The following is a 17,124-nucleotide window of genomic DNA, read 5'->3' as shown; positions in this document are numbered from 1 at the left end:
TTAAAAATCCACGCCACAAGAAATGTTGTTAAAAATCCACGCCTCAAGAAATTTTGTTAAAAATCCACGCCTCAAGAAATTTTGTTAAAAATCCACGCCTCAAGAACTTTTGTTGAAAATCCACGCCTCAAAAAATTTTGTTTAAAATCCACGCCTCAAGAAATTTCGTAAAAAATCCACGACTCAAGAAATTTTCTTAAAAATCCACGCCTCAATAACTTTTGTTAAAAATCCACGCCTCAAAAAATTTTGTGTAAAAATCCACGCCTCAAGAAATTTCGTAAAAAATCCACGACTCAAGAAATTTTCTTAAAAATCCACGCCTCAATAACTTTTGTTAAAAATCCACGCCTCAAAAAATTTTGTGTAAAAATCTACGCCTAGAGCTGTGATGGTCCCTCAAAAAACGTTGTTTAAAAATCCAGGCCTAGAGCTGTGATGGTCCCTCAAAAAATGTTGTTTAAAAATCCAGGCCTAGAGCTGTGATGGTCCCTCAAAAAATGTTGTTTAAAAATCCAGGCCTAGAGCTGTGATGGTCCCACAAAAAATGTTGTTTAAAAATCCACGCCTAGAGCTGTGTTGGTCCCTCAAAAAATGTTGTTTAAAAATCCATGCCTAGAGCTGTGATGGTCCTTCAAAAATGTTGTTTAAAAATCCACGCCTAGAGCTGTGATGGTCCTTCAAAAATGTTGTTTAAAAATCCACTCCTAGAGCTGTGATGGTCCTTCAAAAATGTAGTTTAAAAATCCACGCCTTCAGCTGTGATGGTCCTTCAAAAAATGTTGTTTAAAAATCCACGCCTAGAGCTGTGATGGTCCTTCAAAAATGTTGTTTAAAAATCCACTCCTAGAGCTGTGATGGTCCTTCAAAAATGTAGTTTAAAAATCCACGCCTTCAGCTGTGATGGTCCTTCAAAAAATGTTGTTTAAAAATCCAGGCCTAGAGCTGTGATGGTCCCACAAAAAATGTTGTTTAAAAATCCACGCCTAGAGCTGTGTTGGTCCCTCAAAAAATGTTGTTTAAAAATCCATGCCTAGAGCTGTGATGGTCCTTCAAAAATGTTGTTTAAAAATCCACTCCTAGAGCTGTGATGGTCCTTCAAAAATGTAGTTTAAAAAGCCACGCCTTCAGCTGTGTTGATCCTTCAAAAAATGTTGTTTAAAAATCCACGACTAGAACTGTGATAATCCTTCAAATATTTTGTTAAAAAGCCACGCCTTCAGCTGTGTTGATCCTTCAAAAAATGTTGTTTAAAAATCCACGACTAGAACTGTGATAATCCTTCAAATATTTTGTTAAAAAATCCACGCCTGGACCTGTGATGGTGCCTCAAAAAATGTTGTTTAAAAATCCACGCCTAGAGCTGAGATGGTCCCTCAAAAAATGTTGTTTAAAAATCCACACCTAGAGCTGAGATGGTCCCTCAAAAAATGGCGTGGATGTGATGGTCCCCCAAAAAATGTTGTTTAAAAATTCAGGCCTAGAGCTTCAAAAATTTTGGTTTAAAAATCCACGCCTAGATCTGTGATAGTCCTTCAAAATATTATGTTTAAAAATTCAGGCCTAGAGCTTCAAAAATTTTTGTTTAAAAATTCAGGCGTAGAGCTTCAAAAATTTTGGTTTAAAAATCCACGCCTAGATCTGTGATAGTCCTTCAAAATATTTTGTTTAAAAATTCAGGCCTAAAGCTTAAACAAATTTGTTTAAAAATTCAGGCCTAGAGCTTCAAAAATTGTTGTTTAAAAATTCAGGCTTAGAGCTTCAAAAAATTTGGTTTAAAAATCCACGCCTAGAGCTGCGATAGTCCTTCAAAATATTTTGTTTAAAAATTCAGGCCTAGAGTTTCAAAAATTTTTGTTTAAAAATCCACGCCTAGAGCAGTGATAGTCTTTCAAAATATTTTGTTTAAAAATTCAGGCCTAGTGCTTAAAAATCCACGCCTAGAGCTGTGATAGTCCTTTAAATTATTTTGTTTTAAAATTCAGGTTCAAAAATTTTGGTTAAAAATCCAAGCCTAGAGCTGTGATAGTCCTTCAAAATATTTTGTTTAAAAATTCAGGCCTAGAGCTTCAAAATTTTTTGTTTAAAAATCCATGCCTAGAGCTTCGATAGTTCCTCACAAAATTTTGTTTAAAATCCACGCCTAGAGCTGTGATGGTCCCTCAAAAAGTTTTGTTTTTCTTTATTCCCTTTTTACCTATAACCCTAACTTTTAAAACCAACCCCCTTAATTTCATTATTATACCTTTATATTCCTCCTGTGGTTAGTAAGATGATGGGTTAGATGCCTTTTTATACCTTCAGGCATCATCTAACTTAGGCAACAAATTAATTTATGGTAAATGCTATACATAGAATATGTTAGGTTTTTAGTTTTCCGTCTACTTCTTCTTCTTCTTCTGCAACATTCATTCTTAGATTGTTGTTGTTATTATTATTTACCTTCGTATAGTATTTTTGTTATTGTTTTTGTTTTGCTGCAATGATTGTTTGGTTGGTTATTTATTTTTATATTTTTACACTCTATTACACACGAATTGATGACGACCACTGATGATGGGAAAGAAACTATAATCAAAGAAAGAAGGGGCAACAGGAAAAAAAACCCCGCCACATACTTGATGATTTCATACCATTTACAGAAGCATATGTGGTGGCCTCGACGGGAAAAAAATACTCCCAGCATAGGGCCTAAAAGAAAAAGCAAAAAGCTATAAAATCAAAGATTGAATACAAAAGGACAGCTTAGTTTTTCTTGCTTCATTTCATTTCGACGAACGTCAGGTTTTCTTCTTATTTCTTCGGCTCCTGTTCATTTTACCACTGCCATTATGTTGACTTAGTAATTTAGTTTTTTATATTTTATGTTTTTGAGTAGAAAATAGATAGATAGAGGTTTAAGTACACATACAGCCTCACATACATATGTATCTGTCTTGGAATTGGTATTTATACACTTGATTTAATGTTATTCCCTTCATGTCGTCATATCTTCCTCTCTATTATCGATTGTGTTTGTTTTTATTTATGTGAGCTAATGTTTTTTCTTCATCTTCTTCTTATTACAGAGCACTCCAGTGGGGACAACGATTTTTCGCAATATCCAAGCCTTGGATAAGGATGCCGGTGTTAATGGCCTAGTTGAGTACTTTATTGTTGAGGGCTCTACAAATACCACAGAAGATGAAAAGATGACAATTGCCGATGGTTATGGCACATTTGCCATATCTTTTCCCCATCAGGGCCAGGTGAGTTTAATAGAAATGTTAAGAAAAGGGTATTTAAATGTGGAAGAAAAATTTTAATAAAAACGTAAAAGAACAAAATCAAATATTTTTGTGATCTATGGAACTATGATATTTTCCAATAGACCAATAGTCCAATAGACAAAGTACAATAGAGTCAATTGATTTTGCCGAAAACAAAAAATATTATATTTAATAAAATATAGTTTGTTAACAAAACCCAAGTGGTACAAATTTTCCAAACGATCCTAGCAGTCAGCTGTATGTAAGCGCAAAGTTAAAGTCGTCGTGGTGGTATAAAAAGCTTGGACATAATTATTCCACTGAACGATTCAACATTATTTGGGTTGGTGATTTTTATACCCTCAGCATTTATGCTAACGAGGGTAAGTACACTTTCATACGGCCAAAATGTGCCTCATCGAAATAATGGTTTTAGACCCCAAGTATGTTTGGACGAAATGTGTTTCAGACAATTTGGAGTCGATTTAGCAATGCCCGTCCGTCCGTCTGTCTGTCTGACTGGCTCGCTGGTGCGCACGATAACTCTCGAACGGATGAACCGATTTTGTCCAAAATATGGCTTTCTCAATATTTTGTCCAAACTTAGTTTAAGTTCGAAGATGGGTCTATCGGTCCACTGCTTCCGGTACCTCCCCCACAAAAGTTCGAAAATGTTCGGAAAATTTGTGCGCACGATAACTCTTGAAGGGAGCAAACGATTTGGTCCAAAGTTTGCACATCGTGAAATTTCTATCAAACTTATATGAGGTTCCAATATGAACACAATCGGTCCACGCCTTCGGGTACCTCCCACACAAAATTACGGAAAAGTTCAGTTTAGGACCTGCTCTCGAATCGTTTTGATTTTTGATGCAGCATCTTGTATTCACGGCCCCCCATACGGCGGTACAAGTTTCATCAGGGGCAAAACCATACTTCCTGAGAAAATAGCCTGAAAGATTCAAAAAACCCCTATGACACCGTGTGTAGTGGTTGGAGCGCAAGATAACTCTCGAACGCATCTGACGATTTGATCCAAAATTTGGCCTTCATAATATTTTGTCCAAACATAGTTTAAGTTCGAAGATAACCCATATCGGTTGACTCCTTCAGGTACCTCCCCCACAAAAGTTCAAAAATGTTCGGAAAAATTTTGCGCACGATAACAGCCCGAAAGTTGTAAAAAAACCTCTATGGCACCATATGTAGTAGTTGGAGAGCACAATAACTCTCGAACTGATAGACCGATTTGGTCCAAAATTTGGCTTCGTCATATTTTATCCAAACCTCCCCCACAAAAGTTCAACATTTGTGTTCAAGTGCAGTTTAGGGTCTGTTCGGAGATCATTTGGAAATTCATGCCGATGATGTACAGCCATATTATGTTTTCCTGGCATACTGGTCCAACAGGTGTACGATAACCCACTGAAATGACTCTCAAAATAAGATCCACTTCCGTAATGCACTATGTCGATCCATTCCCTCCTCCGCAAAACTTTTGAACTTTAATCCTAATCCACATTTTGGTCAGCAAGTTCAAATGTCCAAAAAGTGCCACAAAATTCTGAAAAGACCCTAAATACATTCGATCTGTCCGTAGATGAAAGTTCCAATTCACATAGGCTGAGGGTATATCTCTGTCGGCAAAGCCGACTGATATTTTTTTTACTTGTTTTTTAGCTATTATCTATAGAAGTATGAACTTTCACGGTTATTCCGGTGACCATTAGTACTCCCTTATTGAGAATAACACTGGTTTTGGTTTGCTCTTGAACATTTTTCAAAAACCGATGTCGAGTCCGTGCGAATTGAAGAGAGTTCTATGCGAGTTGCTGAGTTTTAATTATCTCACTGACAAATGTTTAGATTTTTTTCCGAAAATCATTATAATCGCATGTCTAAGATCATTTTTAATTGTTTGCAGCAGGATGTGTTCTTCCTGAGATAATAATCTATTATCTCTAAAAAAATCCTGAGCTCTAAATATTTTATTCAAAAATTCAGTCGTAGAGCTCTGATGGTCCATTAAACAAATTTTTTTAAAAATCCACGGTTAAAACTCTGAAGGTCCTTCCACGCCCTCAAAATATTTTGTCCAAAAACCCACGCTCAAAATATGTTATTTAAAAATGCACGCTTAGAACTCTGATGGTCCCTCAAAAAAGATATTAAAAATGCAGGATTAAAGCTCTGATGGTCCCTCAAAAAATTATTAAGAATGCAGGATTAGAGCTCAACAAATTTGTGAATTTATTATTTATTATTAATTTATTTATTAATTTATTAAGCTTATAGCTCAATATATTATATTTAAATATCAATGCGTCGAGCTCTGCTAGTCCCTCAAAACTTGATTTAAAAAATGCAATCTCAGAGCTCTGACAGTACTTCAAAAAATTTCTTAAAAATGCGTCCTCAAATTCTAAAATATTTTGTTAAAAAATTCCCGCTTAGATATCCGATGGTACACCAACAAATTTGTTAAAAATGCACGCTCAGATCGCAAAATATTTTATTTAAAAATCTATGTTTATAGCTCGGATGGTCCCTCAAAAAACTTGGTTAAAAAAATTGCATGAAAAAGCACGCTCAGATCGCAAACTACTCGTCTTTTACTTAAAAATTCAAGTATATAGCCTCGATGATCCATCAAAAAATTGGTTAAAAAAATGTCATAAAAAAGAACGCTCAGATCGCAAAATATTTTATTTAAAAATTAACGCTTAGAGCTCTGATGATTTCTCAAAAAGTTGGTTAAAACATTTCATAAAAATGAACGCTCAGATCGCAATATATTTTATTTAAAAATCCACGCTTATAGATCTGATGGTACCTCAAAAATTTTTTTTAAAATGCACGCTCAGTTCGTAAAATATTGTTTTTTAAACCCCACGTTTATAGCTCTGATGGCCCCTCAAAATTTTGGTTAAAAAATTTCATAAAAATGCACGCTCATTTCGCAAAATATTTTATTTATAAATCCACGCTTATAGATCTGATGGTCCCCCAAAAAGTTGGTTACACATTTTTCATAAAAATTTTCATAAAAATGCACGATCAAATCGTAAAACATTTTATTAAAAAATTCACGCATAGAGATCTGATGATAATTTCATAAAAATTCACGCTCAGATCGCAAAATATTTTATTTAAAAATCCACGCTTATAGCACCGATGATCCCTCAAAAAATTGGTTGAAAAAAATTTCATAAAAATGCAAGCTCCCCCAAAAAGTTGGTTAAAAATGATTCATAAAAATGCAAGCTCCCCCAAAAAGTTGGTTAAAAATGATTCATAAAAATTCACGCTCAGATCGCAAAATATTTTATTTAAAAATCCACGCTTATAGCCCTGAAGATCCCTCCAAAAAAAAAATGATTCAAAAAATTTCATAAAAATGCAAGCTCCCCCAAAAAGTTGGTTAAAAATGATTCATAAAAATTCACGCTCAGATCGCAAAATATTTTTTTTAAAAATCCACGCTTAGAGCTTTGATGATAATTTCATAAAAATGCACGCTCATATCGCAAAATATTTTACTTAAAAATCCACGTTTATAGCTCTGATGGTCCCTCAAAAAATATGTTGAAAAATTATAGATCGCAAAATATTTTAGTTAAAAATCCACGCCTAAGGCTCCGATAGTCCTCAAAAAAATTGGTCAAAAATTTCATAAAAATGCACGTTCAGACCCCAAAAAATTTTATTTAAAAATCCACGGTTAAGGCTCGGAGGGTCCTCCAAAAAATTGGTCAAAAAATTTCATAAGAATGCACGTTCAGACCCCAAAAATTTTTATTTAAAAATCCACGCCTAGAGCTCTGATGGTCCCTCAAAAAATTGATTAAAAATTTTCATAAAAATGCACGCTCTGATCGTAAAACATTTCATTAAAAATTTCACGCATAGAGCTCTGATCATAATTTCATAAAAATGCACGCTGAGATCGCAAAATATTTTATTTAAAAATCCAAGTTTATAGCTCTGATGGTCCCTTAAAAAAAAAAATCTTGAAAAAATTCATAAAAATGCACGCTGAGATCGCAAAATATTTTATTTAAAAATCTACGCTTGTTTAAAAATCCAGGTAAAAGTTTGGATGGTCCCCAAAAAAATTGTTTAAAACTCTGCGTCTAGTGCACCAAAGGTCGCAAATATTTTTCGCTATTTAAATTTCAAAATGTATAAACGGATTTACACTACCCCAATGGGGCGGAGATACTTCTTTCGATAGTTATCGTGTCCGTCAGACATTTTGGTCACTGTTGGATTATATGGAGCTTTTCGGTCAGCAAGTATGGACTTGCCTCGAAAAATATATCATTGTAAGCATGACCTTCGGGTAAAAAATCTCAAACCCTTATGCGAAGAGCGCTTTAAGGGTTGAAGACTCCAATTCCGGACAAATCCTGAGATAATTACCCTAAATCTTTCGGGGGAGTTTGGGGATCATTTCTAAATTATCATCGAAGGTAGTCACTGTGATTACTATTACAACGATATATTTTTCGTGGGCAGCTCATTTTACACAATAAGCCAAAAAGCTCTTAAAAACTTACTGTGACCAACTTAAGTACCAAAAGATATAACTCCCAAGATTAGATATAGTTTCAAGATGGAATGTTTTCGACTATTTTTTCAACAACTCCAACATTTTTGCGCATTAATCCAGTATGAATCCAATTCTCGGATCATTTTGAAACTTAGAGACAATTATACTATTTTTCTAAAAAAAAATACCTTTAAAAATTAAGAAACAAAATCGATTTCTTTGTATATTTTGGAGTTTTTTTATACCCTCCACCATATGGAGGGTATAATTTAATTTGTCATTCCGTTTGTAACACATCGAAATATTCGTCGGAGACCCTATAAAGTATATATATTATTGATCAGCATAAAATTCTATGTCGATTTGACCATGTCCGTCTGTCCGTCCGTCCGTCAGTCCGTCCGTCTGTCTGTCTGTTGAAATCAAGATACAGCTCGCAATTTTAAAGATAGAGAGTCAAAATTTGGTACAGAAGTTTTTATTACTTGCAGGATGGTTGGTATTGAAAATGGGATATATCGGTCCACGTTTTGATATAGCCCCCATAGAACGGTACCTCCCGATTTTCGGTGTTTTTAAGGTTTTAGCTTCATTATCCTACCAAAATGGCTAAAATTTGGTACTTAGTCTTCTTTAGGGGTATAAAACTTTCCCCCAGAAATTTGTCGGTATCGGTCCATGCCTTCATATAGCCCCCATAGAACGGTACCTCCCGATTTTCGGTATTTTGAACGTTGTGGCCTCAATATTCCACCGAAATGGCTGAAATTTGGTATTTAGACTTCGTTGGGGGTACTCAAACTTCCCCTTTAAATCTGTCGGTATAGGTCCACGCCTTCATATAGCACCCATGGAAAGGTACCTCCCGATTTTTCGTATTTTGAAGGTTGTGTCTTCAATATTCCACCAAAATGGCTAAAATTTGGTATTTAGTCTTCAATGTAATATAAAACTGTTCGCCAGAAATATGTCTGTACAGGTCCACGCTTTCATATTGTCCCATTTCTGAATAAAATTCGTCGGTATAGGTCCACGTTTCGATATAGCCCCCATTGAACGGTACCTCCCGATTTTCGTAATACTGAAGATTGTGACGTCAATATCCAACCGAAATGGCTGAAATTCGTTATTTCGTCTTCCAAGAGTTATAAAATATTCCAGAAGAGTATTATCAGTATAGGTCCACGTCTTCCTATATCCCCATAGAAGCGTACTTCTTGATTTTCGGTATTTTTTTTAGTTTCAGCCACATTCTCTTACCGAAATATAGGAAATTTGGTATTTAGTCTTCTTTGAGCCTAAAAACTTTCAGTCAGAAATTGGTCGGTATAGATCGACGTTTTGAAATAGCCCTCATAGAATGGTACCTCACATTGTTTTACCGAAATTGCTGAAATTTAGTATTAAGTCTTCTTCATACACAAAAGGAAACTAATTATTCCATTTTATTTCAATACAACTTGTGGTGGAGGGTATAACAAGTTCGGCCCGGCCGAACTTAACGCCGTTCTTACTTGTTTAATTTTTAAGGCATTGAATGTACCGCAAATTTTAGGCAGTAATTTTACATTGACTAAAATAATGATGGGAGATATTATCCCCAAGTTTGAAACGATTATAACTCTCTTTTCACAACAAATCTAAACATGGCGGGAAAAACTGTATTATGATAATTATATTCGTCTAGGCGCCACAATAATCTTATTTAGCCATGATACTATTTAAAATGCTGCCAAGCATTTCATTGTTGCTGTACTATTTACACACGTATTACTGCACACTAACAATCATTTAATTCATTTCAAACGATTACAATGTGTTAAAAAGTAAAATTGATCCCTTATCCATAATCACCAACAACAGCCAGCATTGCATCAACCAAACCAACAACATCTGTGATGGTAGGCAGATGTTAATGGCATTCGTAACTACTAAGGCTCCCGCACTTTCCAACAACAGACGAACAAACGAATGAACGAAAGAGCTCTGTACGATCAATCAATGTAATTGAAATTGATTGATTTCGTTTAGTGTGGATATAACAAGAAAAAGATCGAATCTCCAAGAAAAAATCAATACAAGAGCAACAAACCAAGCGGAGTTATATTTTTAAGCAACAGACCTGAACATACACCAAGCACTCTCCATTGATGAACCTCTTTGATGAACGTTTCCAATAACGAATTTATAGCTATAATGTTGGGTGATCTATTTTCATGGCAAATTGATTTTGATTAATTTTCATCTTAGAAATATTCATAAGGGTGTTTTTTTCTGCTGTTGTTATGTTGAGATATTTCTCCAGGACAATGTTGGTGATGAGCTCAAGATAGCTGCTGGCCTAGCATGCCATGGCATGTAGGGATCATACGCTTTTGGTTGCTTGTTGCACGGGCAATGGGCATTGAGATACATTTTTATTTACAACAGGTTTATGCCAGGCAAGAAAACACAAGTCAGTCAGTCAGTCATTGCTAAGTGGCGTCCCTTTGCGAGAAAAGATACCAACAAAGCCATCAAGTCATCATCAATATGGTTATTGTAAACTAACCAATCATCGAGAGAAAAAAAAAAAACATTCTTGTTAGGGTTTTGCGGATATTTTAACTTGAGTCTTAGTTAGCGTCTTGTGGTTTGGTTTATTTATGTATTCATAGGTAATATCGCATTTCTAAGGGTACAATGACTCCACACAGTGGTATAATGGTATACAAATTGCTGAGAGCTGTTTTGAGAAATTAAAAATGACACAAGGCAAAGCCTGCTAGACTAGATAATCAAGCGCATATTTTAAGCGAGACTTTAAGGGTCATTAAGATCTTAGGGTCATATTTAAAGACGACAAATCAAGAACACCTTAGGGTATTATATTAAGACGACTATAAGATCGTCCATAGAAACAAATTAAAGGTCATCTATAAAGGCGACATATCAAGATCACCTTAGGGTAGAATATTAAGACGACTATAAGATCGTCCATGAAAACGACATAAAGATGGTAAATAGAAACAAATAAAAGTTCATCTATTGAGACGATTTAAGGTTCTCTATTGAGACGACATTAAGGTCGTCTATGAAAACAACATTTAGGTCATCTGTTGAGACACTATTATGTTCGTCTATTGAAACGATATTAAGGTTGTCTATTAAGACTACTCAACAAATAAGTTAGAGAATCCCACTGCTGGTCGTCTATGACTGACTTTAAAGTCGTGTATTGAGACGACCTTTTGATCGTCTATTAAAACAACTATGAGGTCGTCTATTGAGACGATTTGAGGTCGTCTATTGAGATGATTTTCTGGTCGTCTATTGAGACGACTTTCTGGTCATCTATTGAGACGACTTTCTGGTCGTCTTTAGAAACGACTTTAAGGTCGTCTATTGAGACGACTTTAATGTCGTCTACTGAGACGACTTTAATGTCGTCTATTGAGACGACTTTAATGTCGTCTATTGAGACGACTTTAATGTCGTCTATTGAGACGACTTTAATGTCGTCTATTGAGACGACTTTAATGTCGTCTATTGAGACTTAAAGCCGTCTCGACCTTTTGATCGTCTATTAAAACGACTATGAGGTCGTCTATTGAAACGGATCTCTGGTCGTCTATTGCGACGACTTTGAGGTCGTATATTGAGACGACTTTAAGGTCGTCTATTGAGATGACTTTCAGGTAGTCTATTGAGACGACTTTCTGGTCATCTATTGAGACGACTTTCTGGTCGTCTATTGAAACGACATTCTGGTCGTCCATTGAGACGACTTTAATGTCGTCTATTGAGATGACTGACTTTAAGGTCGTATATAAAGACGACTTTAAAGTCATCTATTGAGACCACTTTAAGGCCATCTATTAAGATCTATTGATACGGATCTATGGTATATTGAGACGACTTTAAAATCGTCGCTTAAGATGACTATAAAGCCGTCTATTGAGAAAACTTTGAGGTCGTTTATTGAGACGACTTTAAAATCGTCGCTTAAGATGACTATCTCAATAGAAAACTTTGAGGTCGTTTATAGATACGACTTTCTGGTCATATGTTGAGACGATTTTAAGGTCGCCTATTGAGATGACTTTCTGGTCGTCTATTAAGACGACTTGCTGGTCGTCTATTGAAACGATTTGCTGGTCGTCTATTGAAACGACTTTCTGGTCGTCTATTGAGACGACATTAAGGTCGTCTATTGAGACGACTATAAGGTCGTCTATTAAGACGACTTTAAGGTCGTCTATTAAGACGACTTTAAGGTGGTCTGTTAAGACGACTATAAGGTCGTCTATAGAGACGACTATAAGGTCGTCTATTAAGACGACTTTAAGGTAGTCTATTAAGACGACTTTAAGGTCGTCTATTGAGACGACTTTAAGATAGTCTATTGATACGACTATAAGGTCGTCTATTGAGGCGACTTTAAGGTCGTCTATTGAGACGACTTTAAGATCGTCTATTGAGGCGACTTTAAGGTCGTCTATTGAGACGACTTTAAGATCGTCTATTGAGACAACTTTAAGGTCATCTATTGAGACGACTTTAAGGTCGTCCATTGAGGCGACTTTAAGGTCGTCTATGGAGGCGACTTTAAGGTCAGCTATTGAGACGACTTTAAGGTCATCTATTGAGACGACTTTAAGGTCGTCTATTGAGACGACATTAAGGTCAACTATTGCGACGACTTTAAAATCGTCGCTTAAGATGACTATAAAGCCGTCTATTGAGAAAACTTTGAGGTCGTTTATTGAGACGACTTTCTGGTCGTCTATTGAGACGACTTTAAGGACGTCTGTAGAGACGACTTTAAGGTCATCTATTGAGACGACTTTAAGGTCGTCTGTAGAGACGACTTTAAGATCATCTACTGAGACAACTTTAAGGTCATCTATTGAGACGACTTTAAAGTAGTCTATTAAGATGACTTTCTGGTCGTCTTTTGAGACGACTTAAAGGACGTCTTTTGTGACGAATTTAAGGTCGTGTATTGAGACCACTTTAAGGTCGTTTATTGAGACCACTTTAAGGTCGTTTATTGAGACCACTTTAAGGTCGTTTATTGAGACGACTTTCTTGTCGTCTATTGAGACGACTTTCTTGTCGTCTATTGAGATGACTTTAAGCTCGTCTATTGAGACGACTTTAAGGTCGTCTATTGAGATGGTTTTCTGGTCGTCTATTGAGATGACTTTCTGGTCATCTATTGAGACGAATTTCTTGTCGCCTATTGATCCGACTTTCTGGACGTCTATTAAGACGACTTGCTGGTCGTCTATTGAGACGACTTTAAGGTTGTCTATTGAGACGACTTTAAGGTTGTCTATTGAGACGACTTTCTGATCGTCTATTGACGGATCTATGGTCGTATATTGCGACGACTTTAAAATCGTCGCTTAAGATGACTATAAAGCCGTCTATTGAGAAAACTTTGAGGTCGTTTATTGAGACGACTTTTTGGTCGTCTATTGAGACGACTTTAAGGTCGTCTATTGAGACGGCTTTAAGGTCGTCCATTGAGACGACTTTAAGGTCGTCTATTGAGACGACTTTCTGGTCATCTATTGAGACGACTTTCTGGTCGTCTATTGAAACGACATTCTGGTCGTCCATTGAGACGACTTTAATGTCGTCTATTGAGATGACTGACTTTAAGGTCGTATATAAAGACGACTTTAAAGTCATCTATTGAGACCACTTTAAGGCCCTCTATTAAGATCTATTGATACGGATCTATGGTATATTGAGACGACTTTAAAATCGTCGCTTAAGATGACTATAAAGCCGTCTATTGAGAAAACTTTGAGGTCGTTTATTGAGACGACTTTAAAATCGTCGCTTAAGATGACTATCTCAATAGAAAACTTTGAGGTCGTTTATAGATACGACTTTCTGGTCATATGTTGAGACGATTTTAAGGTCGCCTATTGAGATGACTTTCTGGTCGTCTATTAAGACGACTTGCTGGTCGTCTATTGAAACGATTTGCTGGTCGTCTATTGAAACGACTTTCTGGTCGTCTATTGAGACGACATTAAGGTCGTCTATTGAGACGACTATAAGGTCGTCTATTAAGACGACTTTAAGGTCGTCTATTAAGACGACTTTAAGGTGGTCTGTTAAGACGACTATAAGGTCGTCTATAGAGACGACTATAAGGTCGTCTATTAAGACGACTTTAAGGTAGTCTATTAAGACGACTTTAAGGTCGTCTATTGAGACGACTTTAAGATAGTCTATTGATACGACTATAAGGTCGTCTATTGAGGCGACTTTAAGGTCGTATATTGAGACGACTTTAAGATCGTCTATTGAGGCGACTTTAAGGTCGTCTATTGAGACGACTTTAAGATCGTCTATTGAGACAACTTTAAGGTCATCTATTGAGACGACTTTAAGGTCGTCCATTGAGGCAACTTTAAGGTCGTCTATGGAGGCGACTTTAAGGTCAGCTATTGAGACGACTTTAAGGTCATCTATTGAGACGACTTTAAGGTCGTCTATTGAGACGACATTAAGGTCAACTATTGCGACGACTTTAAAATCGTCGCTTAAGATGACTATAAAGCCGTCTATTGAGAAAACTTTGAGGTCGTTTATTGAGACGACTTTCTGGTCATCTATTGAGACGACTTTAAGGACGTCTGTAGAGACGACTTTAAGGTCATCTATTGAGACGACTTTAAGGTCGTCTGTAGAGACGACTTTAAGATCATCTACTGAGACAACTTTAAGGTCATCTATTGAGACGACTTTAAAGTAGTCTATTAAGATGACTTTCTGGTCGTCTTTTGAGACGACTTAAAGGACGTCTTTTGTGACGAATTTAAGGTCGTGTATTGAGACCACTTTAAGGTCGTTTATTGAGACCACTTTAAGGTCGTTTATTGAGACCACTTTAAGGTCGTTTATTGAGACGACTTTCTTGTCGTCTATTGAGACGACTTTCTTGTCGTCTATTGAGATGACTTTAAGCTCGTCTATTGAGACGACTTTAAGGTCGTCTATTGAGATGGTTTTCTGGTCGTCTATTGAGATGACTTTCTGGTCATCTATTGAGACGAATTTCTTGTCGCCTATTGATCCGACTTTCTGGACGTCTATTAAGACGACTTGCTGGTCGTCTATTGAGACGACTTTAAGGTTGTCTATTGAGACGACTTTAAGGTTGTCTATTGAGACGACTTTCTGATCGTCTATTGACGGATCTATGGTCGTATATTGCGACGACTTTAAAATCGTCGCTTAAGATGACTATAAAGCCGTCTATTGAGAAAACTTTGAGGTCGTTTATTGAGACGACTTTTTGGTCGTCTATTGAGACGACTTTAAGGTCGTCTATTGAGACGGCTTTAAGGTCGTCCATTGAGACGACTTTAAGGTCGTCTATTGAGACGACTTTCTGGTCATCTATTGAGACGACTTTCTGGTCGTCTATTGAAACGACATTCTGGTCGTCCATTGAGACGACTTTAATGTCGTCTATTGAGATGACTGACTTTAAGGTCGTATATAAAGACGACTTTAAAGTCATCTATTGAGACCACTTTAAGGCCATCTATTAAGATCTATTGATACGGATCTATGGTATATTGAGACGACTTTAAAATCGTCGCTTAAGATGACTATAAAGCCGTCTATTGAGAAAACTTTGAGGTCGTTTATTGAGACGACTTTAAAATCGTCGCTTAAGATGACTATCTCAATAGAAAACTTTGAGGTCGTTTATAGATACGACTTTCTGGTCATATGTTGAGACGATTTTAAGGTCGCCTATTGAGATGACTTTCTGGTCGTCTATTAAGACGACTTGCTGGTCGTCTATTGAAACGATTTGCTGGTCGTCTATTGAAACGACTTTCTGGTCGTCTATTGAGACGACATTAAGGTCGTCTATTGAGACGACTATAAGGTCGTCTATTAAGACGACTTTAAGGTCGTCTATTAAGACGACTTTAAGGTGGTCTGTTAAGACGACTATAAGGTCGTCTATAGAGACGACTATAAGGTCGTCTATTAAGACGACTTTAAGGTAGTCTATTAAGACGACTTTAAGGTCGTCTATTGAGACGACTTTAAGATAGTCTATTGATACGACTATAAGGTCGTCTATTGAGGCGACTTTAAGGTCGTCTATTGAGACGACTTTAAGATCGTCTATTGAGGCGACTTTAAGGTCGTCTATTGAGACGACTTTAAGATCGTCTATTGAGACAACTTTAAGGTCATCTATTGAGACGACTTTAAGGTCGTCCATTGAGGCGACTTTAAGGTCGTCTATGGAGGCGACTTTAAGGTCAGCTATTGAGACGACTTTAAGGTCATCTATTGAGACGACTTTAAGGTCGTCTATTGAGACGACATTAAGGTCAACTATTGCGACGACTTTAAAATCGTCGCTTAAGATGACTATAAAGCCGTCTATTGAGAAAACTTTGAGGTCGTTTATTGAGACGACTTTCTGGTCGTCTATTGAGACGACTTTAAGGACGTCTGTAGAGACGACTTTAAGGTCATCTATTGAGACGACTTTAAGGTCGTCTGTAGAGACGACTTTAAGATCATCTACTGAGACAACTTTAAGGTCATCTATTGAGACGACTTTAAAGTAGTCTATTAAGATGACTTTCTGGTCGTCTTTTGAGACGACTTAAAGGACGTCTTTTGTGACGAATTTAAGGTCGTGTATTGAGACCACTTTAAGGTCGTTTATTGAGACCACTTTAAGGTCGTTTATTGAGACCACTTTAAGGTCGTTTATTGAGACGACTTTCTTGTCGTCTATTGAGACGACTTTCTTGTCGTCTATTGAGATGACTTTAAGCTCGTCTATTGAGACGACTTTAAGGTCGTCTATTGAGATGGTTTTCTGGTCGTCTATTGAGATGACTTTCTGGTCATCTATTGAGACGAATTTCTTGTCGCCTATTGATCCGACTTTCTGGACGTCTATTAAGACGACTTGCTGGTCGTCTATTGAGACGACTTTAAGGTTGTCTATTGAGACGACTTTAAGGTTGTCTATTGAGACGACTTTCTGATCGTCTATTGACGGATCTATGGTCGTATATTGCGACGACTTTAAAATCGTCGCTTAAGATGACTATAAAGCCGTCTATTGAGAAAACTTTGAGGTCGTTTATTGAGACGACTTTTTGGTCGTCTATTGAGACGACTTTAAGGTCGTCTATTGAGACGGCTTTAAGGTCGTCCATTGAGACGACTTTAAGGTCGTCTATTGAGACGACTTTAAGGTCGTCTATTGAGATGACTTTCTGGTCGTCTATTAAGACGACTTGCTGGTCGTCTATTGAAACGACTTTCTGGTCG

General features: G+C 36.6%; 1 protein-coding gene across 3 annotated transcripts in view; it reads left to right on the top strand.

The window, feature by feature from the left end:
* Cad99C (cadherin 99C) overlaps positions 1-17,124 on the top strand; it is a 463,896-nt gene that overhangs the window by 349,040 nt on the left and 97,732 nt on the right. For all 3 annotated transcript variants that reach the window (XM_073960669.1, XM_073960670.1, XM_073960671.1), the window contains exon 7: positions 3,069-3,248. In XM_073960669.1, the coding sequence (XP_073816770.1) occupies positions 3,069-3,248 (180 nt within the window). The remainder of the gene's footprint in view (positions 1-3,068; positions 3,249-17,124) is intronic.

The sequence above is a fragment of the Musca autumnalis genome, unplaced genomic scaffold, assembly GCF_047663935.1.
Source record: "Musca autumnalis isolate F117 unplaced genomic scaffold, ASM4766393v1 scaffold_1, whole genome shotgun sequence".
NCBI classification, from domain to species: domain Eukaryota; kingdom Metazoa; phylum Arthropoda; class Insecta; order Diptera; family Muscidae; genus Musca; species Musca autumnalis.
The sequence above is the reverse complement of the archived record's forward strand: the minus strand, read 5'-3'. Positions and strand labels throughout refer to the sequence as shown.